Consider the following 18,205-nt stretch of genomic DNA (forward strand, 5'->3'; position numbering starts at 1 on the left):
TTGGGAGTTGTTGGTGGGCAGTTGGTTGGGTTTCATGGGTTGGCTGGTTGGGAAAGGCAGTTGGTAATAGAGAGACAGTTAGGGCAGCTGGTCCTTGAGTGTGGGGAGGTAGCAGAGATAGAGAGAGGAACATAAGATTAAAAAAGTAAAGAGGGACACCGTTTGGAATGCTGTAAAAGTTTTGTTTTATGTCTGAAATAAAATACACTCTTCTTTATTAATTGAAAAGCTGACTGAGACTGAAGTGATTTTACCAGGGAGGACCTGGTTGGTGGCAGCGGATTAGTGGTGTATGGGTCAATAGTCCGTGAGACGACCGGGGGCTCCGTACAAACGCCACAGGCTCCTGCCACCATTCCTCTGTTCCCAACCAATCCATGCCAGCTGGTGTGAGCACATTGTGCTGAGCGTGCTAAGCCACTTTGAGTGTTTAATTGGAATACTAATTTTTTTAAAGTCTTCTATTTTGAGAGGAACAGGAGGGCAATCATCACTCAATCCTTTTGTTTCCCTACTGGGACCTACCAACAAAAAAAGTGCTCCTACATTCTGATCACTGGCGTTGTGCCAAAAACAATTCCCACATTTTTAAAAAAAGCCTTCATTAATTCATAAGAAAAGAAATGGCATTTGAAAATTATACAAGTAGAAGGAAAATGTTTTGTGAAATCCTCAAGGGTGGGGTTATTGTAGTTATTGTTGCAGGGTTATTCTTGCAGTCACCTTTAATTCTGAGGACTTTCTTTCTTTCTTTCTCCATATTGTCCCATCACTGTGGCCTTCCTAGGTGCCCACACTTCAGTTAAAGCCTACAGGAAACCATCAATAGGTTTGTTCCTCCCATGGAGCTTTACAGTTGAGGCAGTGCTGGGCAGCTAGGGAGGCTGCAAAGTGCTGCAGAAATGTTTTCTGGAAACGAGAACACATATGCCACCCTTGGCCACCTTGTAACTGCTAAAGTAGTCTCAGAAACCCACACTCACCAAAGAAATTCTCAAGTGCCCAGAGAATGAGGCAAGAAACTTGAAGTTCATTTCACAGGGTGGCAGGGAAATGACTGTCAAGAAATTAAAAGACAAATTCCAGCGCAGCACATCTGATCAACCAGTGCTATGCATGGTGTCCACCATGGTCACTCCACTGCTGGATGTCTGCAGATAAACTCAGCATGCAGTGGGCAATGGCACTTGAAATGAGCTGTCTTCCACAACAAACACAGTGGGGCTAAGAGAGACTTCAGAGAGCCCACTGTGTTTGTTGTGGAAGACAGCTCATTTCAAGTGCCATTGCCCACTGCAACTTCAACTTTTGTTCAGTGACTGCCACCCCTGTTTTGTTCTGCCTCCATGGTCCGAAGAAGAAGAAGAAGAGTTGGTATCCCGCCTTTCACTCCCTTTAAGGAGTCTCAAAGTGGCTAACATTCTCCTTTCCCTTCCTCCCCCACAACAAACACAGTGGGGCTAAGAGACTTCAGAGAAGTGTGACTAGCCCAAGGTCACCCAGCAGCTGCATGTGGAGGAGCAGAGACGCGAACCTGGTTCCCCAGATTACGAGACTACTGCTCTTAACCACTACACCACAATGCTCTGAATAGGAAATGGAACACATCCTTGATCTTAGTCAAAAGGCCAAGAAGTATGAGCTGCAGGAATAGTGATGATGATGGTATACATACACCACCATCCTCTTATTGTGGCAAGCAAGAGACATCATCACTATTCCTGCATTACAAGGTGTTGTACTGGAGGGCCCTTTGCGTACCTCTATAACTCTATAATTCTATGATTCTAGGACAAGGACACATTTCAGCCAAGTAAAAACTCAAGAGGGTTGCAAAAGAGGGACAGTAAGACGAGAGACTCAGGAGGATGTATGGATAGAGGGGATTCCCAAGGGGCAGAGAGAGAGGCTTGGAGGGCCACATTTGGCCTCTGAGTCTGAGGATCCCCTGCAGAGAGTTTGGGGCCAATGGGAGAGCCTTGAAAAACCACCTTTGACTCTCAGGCCTGAAGCTTTAGAATTATTCTGACTTAGTGATGAATATAGGATGCTTATCCATTTAAAGATTAAGGAATCTCTTTTTTTGTCTTTTGAAAATAAAATATTCTAAATAAAAAGGTATGGGACAAACAGCCATATTTTAAAAACAGAAGTGTGCAAGCTTTATTCATCTTGATGTAGGTTTGGTACTACAAGCCAACTTCAACCCTTCTTAGCTCATCCTTGCAAAACACAAAAACAAAACATACAGCATGAAAAACAATGAGATGATTGCGCAGTCAGAGTTCTGGGTGAAGAAGAGATGGAGAGGCACCAGGGTGACGATGGATCCAAGCATCTCAAGCATTCTCTCCGTACGCATTTTCTTTTGCTGGCCCAAGTTGTACCACGTGTTGACGATCAAGGTCTGAAAGGAGATGGACACCAGAGGGAGGAAAAGGATCAAGGAGAGGATGACAACGGTTTGCGTGTCGAACCCCAGGCTGAAGAAGAACAGCAGTTGGCACAGCAAGGGCCACAGGATGATAGAGGTGACAGCCGATATAAGAGAAGACAGGTTTGGTTGGTGGCTTCTGTGCCAGCTTGGAGAGAGGAGAAGGAGGACCCAGTCAACACCAATGCCCGCAATGAAATGCATGCAGCTACACTGGGTGTATAAAAGCAAGTAGGCCAGAGAGAGGAACAATTTCTCAAAGGCGTCGCAGGAATGAAAAATATAATTAATGAAAGCCAGCAGAAAGGAACTGCACAAAAATAGAAAGATGCCACAGTTGGCGATGGCGAAGTTCCAGATGTAGGCATTCCAGGAATTCCTCTTGATATAGAAAAGGAGGTAGGAGAAAATGGCAACATTTCCCAAAAGCCCAAACACAAAGATGGAGACCATGAAACGTGCAAATATGCGGTCTCCCAGCACACACATTAGGAAGTCCATGATATAGTTAGACTGGATCTGATGCGGAACATTCAAAAATGTAGTGGAGAGGATGGTTGTGATGTTGAGATCGCCTTCTTTGAGATGCATGCCTCTTCCAAGCACAGTCTTGTTAGCTGAAGGAAGAAGGGATTCTTCCTATGGATAGAAGTCACAACAGGTGTAAGGAACTGAACTTTCAATGTGGCAGTACCTACTGGAACTCCCTGCCCAGTGATATTAGGCAGGTGTCTTCCCTTCTCTGTTTTCAACAAGCCAGCCCAGATATGCAAAGGTTACTGTTGATTTCAAGCCAACTTGCTTTTAACTTTTGACTTTTGTCAATAATTTTAATGTGAGTTTTATATCTTATGGAAACCCATTACAGGTTTTTTACAATTAAAAGAGCAATCCCATGCACAAGAAGCTGGCATAAAGCAAGCCTGGAGTAAGTTAAACTGGTGTTAAGTTAGAATAGATACAAGCCCGGTTTAGTAGTAGAGCTGCTGCTCTGCTTAAACCTGGAAGAGGGAAATAAAATCTTTAAAATAAGGTTCTATGCCAGGTGGTCAGGTAATGTGACTGAGCTGAATGGGCTTAGGACTAAGTCTGAGTCCCCCATCCCAAAGTCCTGCCCCTGACACTCCCCCAGAGCACCCCTAATGGGGACTTACTTCAATCATCACCACGACCACCACAAGTTTCAGAAACATTGGGCATCAAAATATAGGCAATGCCCTGAGTACTGTCACATTTGTGATCTCACCAACATTCAAACTTCCACTACAAACTTTCCTTCCTTGGCAGAGACAAAGGTGATTCAGTCACCAGGTGTAGGGAGGTGTAAGACCTTGTTAAGTGCTGCCCTGTGCAAGGCCAAAAATTGACAAACACACATGCACGCACGCACGCACGCACGCACACCATCCCAAATCAGCTTCCCAAAGCTGGGTAAGGGAAGCATCACTCTTTGGGAAGAGGTTGAGATATCTTAGAAATGAATTTTCTGTTTGTTTGTTTTAAAATTGAAATGCATCTGCCTGAACCATGCCACTAAATCAGGCAGGAACCGCTCTCTACTCACCTTTCTTGCCGCAACCGAAGAAACTGGGCCAGCTTTGGTCAGATGGATGAGAACCCAGAGCATAAGCCAGGGGAGGAACAACATCTCTCCCTCTTTTCTTCCTAGTGAGGAAAGAGAAACGATCAGTGGGAACTGGCATGCTGCACATCTGTTTTGTTCTATTGTATCTATCCATGTATTAGTTTACTATTCATTTATTTAAATCTAGCCTTCCCTGCAAGAAACCTGAGAAGATGCTCACAGTTCCCCCCTCCCTGTGCTATCATCACAATTGTCAATAACCCCGTCAGGTAGGGTGGGCTGGGAGAAGAAAATGGGTCCGAGGTCACCCAGGGAGCCCCTTTGGCAGAGTAAGGATTAGAACTCAGGTCTCGTGGGCTTTACTCCAGTGCTCTAGGAACTACACCACACTGGCTCCCATATTTGGTTTATGGCTCCCTTGACTATGCAGTACAGATGTCCTCTGGTTGCCAAACTCCCCCCCCCCCCATTTTGTACACTTGTCAAGGAACTGTCCAGCTCATTTGCCACAGAGCTTTGGCATGCCTTCTGGAGTCATGGAAAACCAGCATGGTGGGCTTCACATAATGGTCAGCAGCTCGAACCAGCACTGTGATGCAGCATTCACAAATGGAGATGTGCATTTAAATGTATGTTTGATGTGGTAGATGAGCTGCATTTCAGAGCAGCTGACCCATCATAATTGGCTCTGCATGAAAGAACCTCCAAAAACCTTTAAAGGGATCCTACAGTTCTCCAGAACACATCCTGAAAACCGCTGCTCCAGAGTAAGGAAGCCACCTTTGGAATAAGGAAGCACACCTTTCCCTCTGTGTGCAAGTGCTTCCCCAAAACATTTCTCTATATTGCATCAATAATAATCTGCTCTGCTGAAAGACCAACTCCATCAGGCTCCTTCCATTCCAAGATGGATGCAGAAAGGGAGCCTGTATATGAATAGGGAACCCAACAAATTCATTATACAGTGAATATATAGAACAAAAAGGAACCCACCCAACCACAAACCACAGAAAATGGTTTCAGTTTCCTGCTGAAAGCTGGAGAAGTCTAATTCACAGTCTTTTCCATCCAACCTACCGGTTTTGATGTTCTGGCTCCCTTTTGACCTCTCTCTTTGAAGTCTTCCCTCTATTGTTCTTCCTTCTTATGCTTCCTTGGTCCTCTCCCAAGCTGCTGCTGCTGCTGCTCCAACTGCCACCAACTGCTTCTTTCCTTTTGATCTTTCCCCACATTCTACACTTTTCCCTTTCCAGACATTCCATTCTATTGCCTCTGTGAACAGAATAGGCACTGCATACTTCTGTCCCTATCCCTATAAGTGTATGTGTTCCCATATAATCCATTGTACACCCTTCCCCAATAAAGTTCCTCTATTAATTTCCAATGACAAGTGTTTTTATTGGATGCCTCAGATGACCTATGCCTTTGCAGGTTCATTTCTGACTCCAGAGGTCTTCACGTGTTATGTGCACATGGTACAATCTATCACATAAACACTTGTACATGTGTAGAGACAGCTTGTATCTGTGTTTAGTGTAATGACCAACTCATCAGACTGAAGGCAGAGCTGTAGCTATGGGGTGCGGTGGGGGCTAGCCAGGTTTTTGTTGCCCTGGGTGAAGCCTCCAGAGGGGAGCCATTGAGGCTCCCAGATTCTGTGTGTGTGTATGCAAATGCAAAAGGAATGTGCCAAACTGGGTTTTTGACCAGGGTGAACTAAAGTCTAGTTTTGCCCCTGCTGAAGGTTAGCCATATGTCATGATGGGGCTGTTTAAATAATGGTTTCCATTTAAAATGCAGATTGAAATGTATCATGCTGCCAGATCAGTAATCCTCAGATATAGCAGCCCTGAGGCAGAGCAGAAGGTTTTGCTTCCTGCTCCTTCCCATGTGCCTCTGCTGGCACCATAACCCAAATCTTGCACCATGAAGAGAATCCTCTATCACCACAGTCTCAGTCAATGGACCATGACGCCTTGCAGGAAACCTGTGACACTTTCCCCATAGAAGTCCCACATAGTTTAAATAATTTGGCCTAGAAGAAGCCAACAGGTACAGGGAAAATGTATCAATCCTTTAACTGGCCAGATACTCTGTTCATGGGACAAGGCTTTCATCTTGAATACCTAGTCCAGGCTATAAAACTCTGTTGGTTGCTAAGACAATTTGTCTTCTCGGCTAACTGTGGTCCTGAACCAGCTCCCTAGGCTTTGTACATTTTTCTGAACTAGCCTTGCCTCAGCTTCCAGGCTGCTCTTGAATCCCATATTGGCTTCCACCTTTCTTAGGCCATCATTTGTCCTTGGCAGTGGGTACTGCAATGCAAAACGAGTCAGAACAAAATGATGAATGAGTACATGTGGCAGCGTATGGGCCAGAAACAGACTGATCTGACCAACCCTACTTTCTGGGCTACATTCCAGAGAAGCCATCACCCATCCCACTTAACTCTGCAGTACATCTTTATCAATACACGTTGAGGTGGTGGATTCCCACAAAAAGCATTATCATTTGTGTGATTGGCTTTTTGGACTGGTTATGGTATGGGTGGTTTGTTGTTGTTGTTTAAAGAATAGATTATATGTTCCCAGGGCCATTTCCATTTCATTTGGCATCCTTTATTTCCTAAACCATTCAGTTCCCTTAGATTGATGCCCCCTAGGGTATAGGAGTATTAACATTTAGAAAACTGACAAAAAAAACCCCACCTGCTTTAAGCTGGTCTGAGCCCATGGAATTGAGCCGGATCTGAGCCAAATAAATGAATGAACAATGGACCATTTACCCATTAGTGAAGATTCCTTCAAACAGAAAAAAATAGAAATCCATTGTATGCGGATAACTAGATGTTGGGGAGAAAGCTTGTCCACAACATCTGATCTTCTATGAACTCAACCAAACTTCCTTTTGCTGGAGGTGGTGGTATTGGTTTGCTTTTGTTCTTATATTTATTATGTATGTTGTGGTTTTTGTATTGTAATTTTATGCTGTGAACCACCATGATTACTGTGGTAAAACATGGGTGAAATGTCGGGATAAAAAAAGAAAACCCAAAACCCAACAAAACACTTAGATATGGAGCTTTAAAGCCCAGAAATGTGGCACAAAGGGAAGAATGGATGAGCCCTTTGCCTATGATAGACAAGAAGAAACATTCATATGAGCCTCACCTGCAATTTGAAGCAGCTGGGATCAGACACAGTCTAGAGACTTGTTGGAGAAATAGTCCAGAGTTAATTGTCACCTCCAATTATTGTCACTGGGGAATCATCCTTGTTGCATCTTCCACATGCATCTCAGCCCAGGTCCCTTGAGGCTGCCATAAGCATATTTTCAATCCAGAGATGCAGCAGGACGAGCACAGCTGTTGATGGGCATGGTGTTGTCTTTCAGCATCAGTTACGGCAACATACCCTTTTCTAAATTACAGCTGATCTGTGCATTCCTTTATTAACATTCCTTTACCCTGAATGCTGGTGAGATTATGTTAGGTTTCGCAATGACAAAGTGCACTGAAAACCTTATGGATCCTAACTGAATGTTTTTGGGAAAAAATTAAAAGTCTTATATATATTTCTTGATATATTACTTGATTGTTTTCCATTGATATTACTGTTATTAGAGAAAGTGTTATCATCATTCCACATGCCCATTACCAAGGTAGTATGTGGCAGGGATTCAAAGGAACTGAAAATCATGGTAAACTACCCATGCTCCAAATTCATAAGTAATTTTAGACTTTCTCCTAGTATAGTTAAATCAGAATCCAGAAAGAGTGGGATGCAGCCTTTTCTTCTGGAGTTTTCATCATGGTTCTCAGGGACTATATAAAAGTGAACCAAGGTATCCCTTTGATCAAACGAGAGCCTGCATTTCCCCCTATAGTCCTTTGTCCTCTTAAAATCCTTACTGGAAGTTCCTCAGCTCCTACATTTCCCCTTATTTCACTTTTCACAAGGCATTCTTCCTAATTTATCATGCATTTACATTTCAATTAAGGATCCTGGCTGTTTGTAAAAGCCACCCCAGTGAGAAGTGCGAAATAAATTATTGACTTTACCATCATCTGCACAGCCCATTACCACCTCATTTACCCTAATGACACTAAAAAGACTGTCACCCTCTATGCAGTTCATCCTCCTAATAGAAATTCCCCCAGGAGCCCTGTTTATGCAAGTTACATGCATTTGCATATGTTAATTAGGTAATCATAGCCTGGGCCTTCTCACTAGCGCCTTTTAAGTATGATAGATATACATAGATGGCTTCAAAATGGAAGAAGATGCCTCTGAAGTCAATTCCTTTTCCAAAGAGATCACTATAGGATGGAGATTTATTGCATGGTAACCTTTACTCCATGAAGTGGCCATCTGTGGCCACGTGGCAAGTCCAGGAGAAAAAACACACCTGTTTATCCAGATTTCTGAGCAGCTGCATGGTGCTGGTAATGTTTCTCTCACAATTTTATAACTACTTTCTAATCCCCTTTTCAACTCTTTTGCTAGGACAGCCAGAATGGCCACTAAACCCAACTGTATCTTGAAATCTGATACTTGTCCTGTACCAGAGATGTTTCTGGACTACAACTCCCATTATCCTTGGCTGTGACTGATGGGTATTGGAATCTAACTTTGTCTGGATGCAGACGCTGTATACATACCCTCCAACATTTTTTCCAATGAAAACAGGGACGTCCTATTCCATAATAATAATTTTACTATTTATACCCCGCCCATCTGGCTGGGTTGCCCCAGCCACTTTGGGTGGCTTCCAACATATATAAAAACATAATAAAGTATCAAACATTTAAAAACTTCCCCCTACAGGACTGCCTTCAGATGGTTCAGGGGTCAGATAACTCCATGCCTTCCCACATTTCTCCAATGGAAGTAGGGACATCCTAAGGAAAAGTGGGACATTCCAGGATCAAATCAGAAACTGGGATGGCTTATGCAAATCCGCGACTGTCCCTGGAAAATAGGGACACTTGTAGGGTCTTTCCAGTAGCACCTTAGAGACCAACTAAGTTTGTCATTGGTATGAGCTTTCTTGTGCATGCACACTTCTTCAGATACCAGATACCTGAAGAAGTGTGCATGCAGACAAAAGCTCTTACCAATGACAAACTTAGTTGGTCTCTAAAGGTGCTACTGGAAGGAATTTTTTTTTTATTTTGTTTCGACTACAGCAGACCACCATGGCTACCTACTTGTAACTAGAACTTGTAGGGTCTGTACAGCATGCAGATGATGCAGCAATTCCTTCAAGAATACCCATAGGTCTTAGAAGAGCTGTGAAAGCATTAGCAATATATTGTAAAGGTAAAGGTCAAGGGACCCCTACCCATTAGGTCCAGTCGTGGCTGACTCTGGGGTTGCAGCGCTCATCTCACTTTATTGGCCGAGGGAGCCGGCGTTTGTCTGCAGACAGCTTCCGGGTCATGTGGCCAGCATGACTAAGCCACTTCTGGCAAACCAGAGCAACGCATGGAAACGCCATTTACCTTCCCGCCGGAGCAGTACCTATTTATCTACTTGCACTTTGATGTGCTTTCGAACTGCTAGGTTGGCAGGAGCAGGGACCGAGTAACGGGAGCTCACCCCGTCATGGGGATTCGAACCGCCGACCTTCTGATCGGCAAGTCCTAGGCTCTGTGGTTTAACCCACAGCGCTACCCGCATCCCTTGGAGGGCAAATTAAACTTAACTATCAGAAAACTAAAATCATTTGCCAAAAGCCCAAATTCATCCCATGGTACATTAATGGTCATTAGAACCAGTTCCAATCAGTATAAACCACCATGCAACATGGTCTGATTATTAAGGAAGCTTCCTACATTTTTATAAGACCATAAGTCCCTCCTGGATCAGGCCAATGGCCCATTGAGTCAAGCATTCTGTTCTCACAGTGGCCAACCAGATGGCTGTGGAAAAGCAGCAGGCAGGATTTGAGCAAAAGAGATCTTGGTTGTCCCTCCTGCCTCCTGTCATTGAGACATTCAGCACCATAATATCTGGTCCCGAAATGAGAGCTGTTGCCCCAGTCAGCCATAATTCTGTGATTAACTTGAAACAAACAGCAAAGAAAGGAGATGGAAGCCTGTTCATATGACTATTCATTTACCAAATGCAGCTAAATATTAGAAGACTGTGCACAAAAGTTGCACAAAAGCAACTTATTGTTGCAAGGCAATGCATTATGCAGGTTGAATGAAAGCAGGTCCAGCATTGCTGAGAATTAATCTAGCTGGTATCATTCTGGAGAAGTCTCTTCCTTTCTCTCCTATTTAGCGACACAGCTGCCACCTACAATGAGCTGTAGTTCCATTGTGTGTGTGTGTTTTCTAATACTGAGAAGTTATTAATGCCAGGTGTTCATTTCTTAGGATACCTAAAATGCCAAATAGTGTTGTAAATGAAAGCCAACATGTTAGCAGTTGCGTGTCCAAACTCCATGGATTAAATAACCTATTAACATTCGCCCGAGCCGTCTATGTTTTATTCAATAGCCCAGACACACACAGAGAGAACGAGAGACTATCCATTAAGACCATGATATGTTTTGTCTTGCTTGAAGAAGAAAGAGAAAGAAAATATTCAGAGAAATCAATCATTTCTCATTCATTTTTGCTCGGGGTCCAAAGTCTTATGAATAGAAAGAAAATGCAAGCCCAAACCACAGCATAGGGATGATAAAAGGCTTGAATTTTAGTTGCATCTACATAAATGCGTGGCTTTCTTTAACGTGGAATCCTATTTCCTCCACTCATTTATTCTCCCCTTACCACGATAACATGACAAGTGGGTCATTCAGAGGTATTCCAGAGGGTATTCCAGTGTGAATGGCTTTAAATGAGGAATAGGCAAATTCATGGAGTTTCAGTGGTCACTAATCCTGATGACTATGTTCTGCCCCCACTGCTGGAGACAGTATGCTTCTGAATTCCAGGGGGAAGGAGAGCTGTTGAACTCAGGTTCTGCTTCTGAGCTTCCCAAAGACATCTGGTTGGCCACTCTGCTGGACTAGTAGGGTCACTGGCCTGATCCAGCCTTGTCCTGCAGGGCCCTTCCCAAGAAGAAGAAGAGGAGGAGGAGGAGTCTGGATTTGATATCCCACTTTATCACTACTCTGTTGTTGTTTAGTCGTGTCTGACTCTTCGTGACCCCATGGACCAGAGCACGCCAGGCACTCCTGTCTTCCACTGCCTCCCGCAGTTTGGTCAAACTAATGCTGGTAGCTTCGAGAACACTGTCCAACCATCTCGTCCTCTGTCGTCCCCTTCTCCTTGTGCCCTCCATCTTTCCCAACATCAGGGTCTTTTCCAGGGAGTCTTCTCTTCTCATGAGGTGGCCAATGTATCGGAGCCTCAGCTTCACGATCTGTCCTTCCAGTGAGCACTCAGGGCTGATTTCCTTAAGAATGGATAGGTTTCATCTTCTTGCAGTCCATGGGACTCTCAAGAGTCTCCTCCAGCACCATAATTCAAAAGCATCAATTCTCCGGCGATCAGCCTTCTTTATGGTCCAGCTCTCACTTCCATACATCACTACTGGGAAAACCATCACTACTCTAAGGAGTCTCAAAGCAGCTAACATTCTCCTTTCCCTTCCTCCCCCACAACAAACACTCTGTGAGGTGAGTGGGGCTGAGAGACTTCAGAGAAGTGTGACTAGCCCAAGGTCACCCAGCAGCTGCATGTGGAGGAGCAGAAACACGAAGCCGGTTCACCAGATTACGAGACTACTGCTCTTAACCACTACACCACACTGGCTCCCTTGTTATATCAGCTCTCATTTGCCTTATGACCTTCCCATGCTCAGTAAAGTTTCCCATTTATTTATTTTTTTAAATAAATTTTTATTAAAGTTTTACAAAAGAAGAAAGTAAAAATTTACAGAATAAAAAAAGGGAAACCACAAATAAAAATAGACAATACAAAAAAGGAAACACACAAAATACACAAAAGACAACTAATTAAGAAAAAAAAATTAAAAAGATAAAACAAATCCATTTTTCTCTATATTCTCAAAGTCATATGCTTGTATCCTTGACCTCCTCACACCTCCCCCCTTTTGTGTTCCCATTTACATACTTAATTCAGCAAATTCTTACCCTTTTTCAAATATCTTAACTTTGTGTCATAACATATTATACCTCAATATTTTCAACCATTTATCCATACATTTTTTATATAATCTTATTAACTTTTGTCACTAGTTACCACTTATTACCAATCCATGCATAATTTTAACATTCATTAATTTTACAGTATTTCCGAAGATAGTCTTTAAATTTCTTCCAGTCTTCTTCCACCAACTCTTCTCCCAGGTCTCGGATTCTGCCAGTCATTTCCGCCAATTCCATATAGTCCATCAGCTTCATCTGCCACTCTTCCAGGGTGGGTAGCTCTTGTGTCTTCCAATACTTTGCGATGAGAATTCTTGCTGCTGTTGTTGCATACATAAAGAAAGTTCTGTCCTTCTTTGGCACCAATTGGCCGACCATGCCCAAGAGAAAGGCCTCTGGCTTCTTAAGGAATGTATATTTAAATACTTTTTCATTTCGTTATAAATCATCTCCCAGAAAGCCTTAATCTTTGGGCACGTCCACCAAAGGTGAAAGAATGTTCCTTCATTTTCTTTACACTTCCAACATTTATTATCGGGCAAATGATAGATTTTTGCAAGCTTGACTGGTGTCATGTACCACCTGTATATCATTTTCATAATATTCTCTCTTAGGGCATTACATGCCGTAAATTTCATACCTGTGGTCCACAACTGTTCCCAGTCAGCAAACATAATGTTATGACCAACATCTTGTGCCCATTTAATCATAGCAGATTTAACTGTTTCATCCTGCGTGTTCCATTTTAGCAGCAAGTTATACATTCTTGAAAGTGTTTTAGTTTTGGGTTCTAACAATTCAGTTTCCAATTTTGATTTTTTCCACCTGGAAACCTATTTTTTTATCCAAATTATAGGCCTCTCTTATTTGAAAATAATGCAGCCAATCTCGCACCTTGTCTTTTAATTTCTCAAAACTCTGCAATTTCAATTTATCTCCTTCTTGTTCCAATATTTCCCAATATTTCGGCCATTTGGCCTCCATATTGGACTTTTTCAGTGTCTTTGCTTCCATTGGTGACAGCCACCTTGGGGTTTTATTCTCCAGTAAGTCTTTATATCTTAGCCAAACATTAAACAATGCTTTCCTGACAATATGGTTTTTGAATGCTTTATGAGCTTTAACCTTGTCGTACCACAAATATGCATGCCAGTGAAGTTTCCCATTTAAACATCTTTGGGCTGCTTTCTGTTGCTGTGGTGGAGATCCAATCTAAAAGGGTTTATTTCAGAAACTGACGTTTAACTGCTCACTATCTAGTGTTGCCATATGTAGTGTAACCGTAGAAACCTGATAGCATTCACCTAAGTTTTATGCAGAGTAGACCCAGCAAAATGAATGGTCCCAACCAATGCTATTTTTCTAGAAAAGAGGTGCCAGGACTCACCATGAATGCCTCCCTTGTTCTCTTAGAATGGCAACGACGCCCACTTGAGAGGTACCAGAACAGAGTTCTGATGAGTTCTGGCTGGGGGGGGAAAGTCCTGATCCTAACTTAATCATGTTTATTAGTTTCAGTGGGTCTTGGAGCAAACCTTCATTGAATGCCACCTTTAACTTTCAATTTGTAAACAAGTCTTAGAATTTTAATTCTTTTAACCACTATCTGCCTTGGTTCTTCAAACCCCTTTCCTGGAAAATAATCCATTCGAGCACCAGGTGTCTGCTCCACATCCTCCACAATGAAGACAAATGCAATTTATTAATTCATATTTTTATAAATCTCCCTTCACTAGCACTCCTTTCCCTTCCTCACCAAAGGACCACCTGTCTTCCTAATTTTTGTTTCTGATGTATTTAAATAATGTTTTAAATTTGAATGATTTTTTTTAGCAATATGCTCCTCAAATGATTTTTTTTTGCAGCCATTTATTATTGTTCCCTTGTGCTTCTCCCCCCCCCCCAAAGTTTGTGTTCCTTTTCTTTATCCCCAATTGGGCAAGTCTTCTGTTTTCTGAAGGAAGCCTTCTTGCCTCTAATAGCTTCGTAGCCTCTGCTCATTACTGGCTTCCTTTGGGGCTTGGTAGTACCTTTCTTGATCTGCTACTGCTCATGTGGTCAGTTCCATGCATGGTTTTTCACTGCTTGAGGATACTGAAATACATATGCAGAATTCTTCACTGGACTTGTGTAGGAGCAACCCAGGAATTAGAGGTAATCATTATGGGAATGATATGTGCACAAGAGGATATTTACTTCAGTTTGTTCTCACTGTGTTGTGAACTGAGTTGACATTTCCCTAAGGAGCTACATTATGTCTATAATATATTCAACCTGAAGCAAAATAAAAAAAGTAACATTGGATATGTGAATATATCTCATCTGCCCTTCAAGCAAGACAAAACCTACCATCATTGATTCTTTCCTAAATAGATATGCATGCAGCCTGATCCTAGGTGTTTTTATTTGGAAGTAAGGCTCAACAGAGATTGGTGGTTAATTCCAGGATAATATACAGAGGCTTAGATCACAACTAGATTTCACACTGTTTTTAAAACTGTTTTAAGCTGTTTTAATGGTTTGCCTGTAACTCACCCTGAGGCATATGTAAAAGGCAATTCATAAATTAAGCAATGCAGCCATAATAATAACTTTACCAAACAGAGAGTTTGAAAGTAAACATTGGTACTCTAGACTCCCTTAATAGCATGTTCGTGATCTTGCAACATTCCATGAAATTAAAACTCACTGTGAACACTTGAGCATGTGAGCTGTCTTACCATACAGTGGTGCCCCGCAAGACGAATGCCTCGCAAGACGGAAAACTCGCTAGACGAAAGGGTTTTTCGTTTTTTGAGCTGCTTCGCAAGACGAATTTCCCTATGGGCTTGCTTCGCAAGATGAAAACGTTTTGCAAGTTTGTTTCCTTTTTCTTAACACCGTTAATACAGTTGCGACTTGACTTCGAGGAGCAATTCATAGAACGCAGTGTACATAGTAGCCTTTTTTGAGGTTTTTAAATACTTTGGTGATTTTTGAAGCTTTTCCAAAACTTCTTTTGCAGCCATTTGGTAAGTTAAGCTTTTAAAACTTTTTTTTGGGGTTTTGGATTTTGGGTTGGGGTGTTTGGAATTCAATGACTTGGTGTTGGGGAGGGGTTTGCAAGAATCTGGAAGCTTGTGTTTTTTTCTGCATTTTTATGATTTTCTGTGACCACTGGGCCACTCTGCTGTTTTTTTAAAAAAAAAATTCTGGATTTGAATTTCTGTGTGCTGGGTGGCTGGGGGAACAGTTGGGGAGGGGTTTGCAAGAATCTGGAAGCTTGTGGTTTTTTTCTGCATTTTTATGATTTTGTGTGACCATTGGGCCACTCTGCTGTTTTTTAAAAAAGTTTCTGGGTTTGAATTTTGAAATGCTCTTTACAGAATGTGTGACTTTAAAGAGCACTTAATAAACTCTTGTTGTACCAAATTTGGCTTTGTTTGGACTTTTTTTGACCATAGGAACGCATTAATTGATTTTCAATGCATTCCTATGGGATTTCATGCTTCGCAAGACGAAAAATTCGCTAGACGAAAAAATTCGTGGAACGAATTAATTTCGTCTTGCGAGGCACCACTGTACTTGCAAACCCACTAGTTAGTCTCTCATTCTTCAACCGCCCCCCCCACTCCAATCTGCAACATGAGGATTATAATTCTGTCCTTATATTATATGACTGTTGCAGTGATTGAGGTGATTATGTATTTGCGCACTTGATATGCTGAATATACAGTAGATTTGATGCACTACAGTAAAGAGCAAGCAAAACAAAGGAACTGAAGGTTTTGTGGAAGAGAAATAATATAGAGATTAAGAACAAAACCTGGGTCCCAGGTTTGTATTTGTTTAAGAATTTGTGCCTATGTTTCTCCTTTCCATTCTATCACTCTAAAGCCATTTAGAACATATACAAATTGCAGTACATAAAGGTAAGGATGGGAGTTAAATTAAACTGAGCTCACATTTAAAGCTGAACTTAACATAATTCACACTTTCTGAAGCAATACAAGGCCATCCTTTGAAATGTGGTGCTTCTCTGAATTTTGCAATGCAGTATTCCAGCCAGGCATCTTACACAAAAATGCATAGACAACTTGATAGTAGTGGAAATATCATACATATGTGCATTATATTTCGGGAAATTGCAAAAAAAGTCTATTAGACAAAATTGTTTACAAAAATTAGAACAGAGTTATATGGAAATGCTGAATAATTTTGAGGAGGATTTTTTTAAAAGGCATTTGCAAACCCATGTGGCGTTGTGAGAAACCAAACTTAAGTTGATAAAAAATAAGAAACTAAGAGAAACAAAAATGGACCTATAAACCCATCCCTACGTAAAGGTTAGGAGAAGACCAAGACAGTCAGCTTAGTAAGACCTTCACCTTAAATGCTGAGGTTGTAGATCAATAGAACTCAGCATATGTGACTTAGAAAATATGCAAGGTTTAGAGTAGGTGTGGAGAACCTGTGGCTCTCCAGAATCATATAATCTTAGAGATGGAAGGGACCCAAGGGTCATCTAGTCCAACCCCCTACAATGCAGGAATCTCAACTAAAGCATCTGTGACAGATGGCCATCCAACCTCTGCTTAAAAACCTTCAAGGTAGAAGAGTCCACCACCTCTCATGGGAGTCTGTTCTACTGCTGAACAGCTATTGCTGTCAGAAAGTTTTTCTGAATGTTTAGTTGGAATCTCCTTTCTTGCAGCTTGAAGCCATTGGTTCAAGTCCTATTCTCCAGAGCAGGAGAAAACAAGCGTGCTCCCTCCTCCATGTGACAGCCCCTAAAATATTTGAAGATGTCTCTCACATCTCTTCTCAGTCTCATCTTTTCCAGGCTAAACCTACACAGCTCCTTCAAGCGCTCCTCATAAGGCTTAGTTTCCAGACCCTTAATCATCTTGGTCTCCCTCCTCTGCACACATTCCAGCTCATCAACATCCTTCTTAAACTGTGGTGCCCAAAATTGGACACAGTAGTGTGGTCTGACTAAGGCAGAATAGTACTATTCCTTCTCTTGATCTGAACACTATACTTCTGTTGATGCAGCCTAGAATAGCATTAGCTTTTTTTGCTGCTGCATCACACTGTTGACTCATGTTAAGGTTGTGGTCAACCAAGACCCTGAGATCCTTTTCACATGTACTGCTAGTAAGCCAAGTGCCCCCCATCCTATATTTGTGCATGTGCAGAACCTTACATTTGTCCCTACTGAAATTCATTTTGTTAGCTTGTGCCCAGTTCTCCAATCTGTTAAGGTCATTCTGAGCTCTATTAGCCTGGCGGTTGGTGGTCAGGGATGATGGGAACTGGAGTCATACAACAATTTCAGAAGGGACTCAGATCCCCCTTCCTTTACTTAGAGAATTATGTCAGTTAAGAAATGAGAACATTTCCTTTGCGTATTTTTTTTTTTAATGAAGCACGGATGCTTCATTTAATTTTTGAATTGAGCTTATTAAATATTGAACATTGAAATTTGCTTCTAATCAGTTTCCATTTTGATGTGCTTAGCTGAAATCAACAAAGAGCTTTAACCCTTCCTCAGACATCAAAATGGATGAACAATCTGTCGACTCCATTACATCCAAGCAACATGTTTCCCTGTCAGTAATTCAAAGTCATTTTAATAGCTTAGATCATGCAGTCACAAAGACAGGGAAGTTTCCTAGAATCAATAACCATATGTTGAAACTGTGGGGTGTTTAGGGTGTTCCCCTCCGTTCTTTTTACCTGAGAAATCTCTATGATAATTAGAGATGAGTGAGCTCTACAAAGTGTACCTTAATCTGGAAAGGACATGAGCTAAACAAACAAACAAACAGTTCATATCATATCGGTCCTGAAGGAGCGTCTCCACCTCCATCGTTCTGCCCGGACACTGAGGTCCAGCGGCAAGGGCCTTCTGGCGGTTCCCTCGCTGCAAGAAGCTAAGTTACAGGGAACCAGGCAGAGGGCCTTCTCGGTAGTGGCACCCACCCTATGGAATGCCCTCCCACCAGATGTCAAAGAGAAGAACAACTACCAGACTTTTAGAAGACATCTAAAGGCAGCCCTGTTTAGGGAAGCTTTTA

General features: G+C 42.1%; 1 protein-coding gene across 2 annotated transcripts; it reads right to left on the reverse strand.

Moving 5' to 3' along the window:
• Nucleotides 1-2,138: 2,138 nt before the first annotated feature.
• Nucleotides 2,139-5,246, reverse strand: LOC310766207 (mas-related G-protein coupled receptor member B2-like). 2 transcript variants are annotated; one of them, XM_083622283.1, is made up of 3 exons: nt 5,097-5,246; nt 3,999-4,099; nt 2,139-3,073 (listed from the first exon to the last, which is right to left on the reverse strand). In XM_083622283.1, exons 2-3 carry the CDS (start codon nt 4,080-4,082, stop codon nt 2,213-2,215), a joined length of 945 nt encoding a protein of 314 aa, XP_083478409.1. In that variant the 5' UTR covers nt 4,083-4,099; nt 5,097-5,246; the 3' UTR covers nt 2,139-2,212. The 2 variants fall into 2 exon arrangements, with proteins under 2 accessions (XP_083478409.1, XP_083478410.1); XM_083622284.1 differs by having other exon boundaries at nt 5,013-5,243.
• Nucleotides 5,247-18,205: the final 12,959 nt, after the last annotated feature.

Source organism: Podarcis filfolensis (genome assembly GCF_964270895.1).
Source record: "Podarcis filfolensis genome assembly, chromosome: 7".
Classification (NCBI taxonomy): domain Eukaryota; kingdom Metazoa; phylum Chordata; class Lepidosauria; order Squamata; family Lacertidae; genus Podarcis; species Podarcis filfolensis.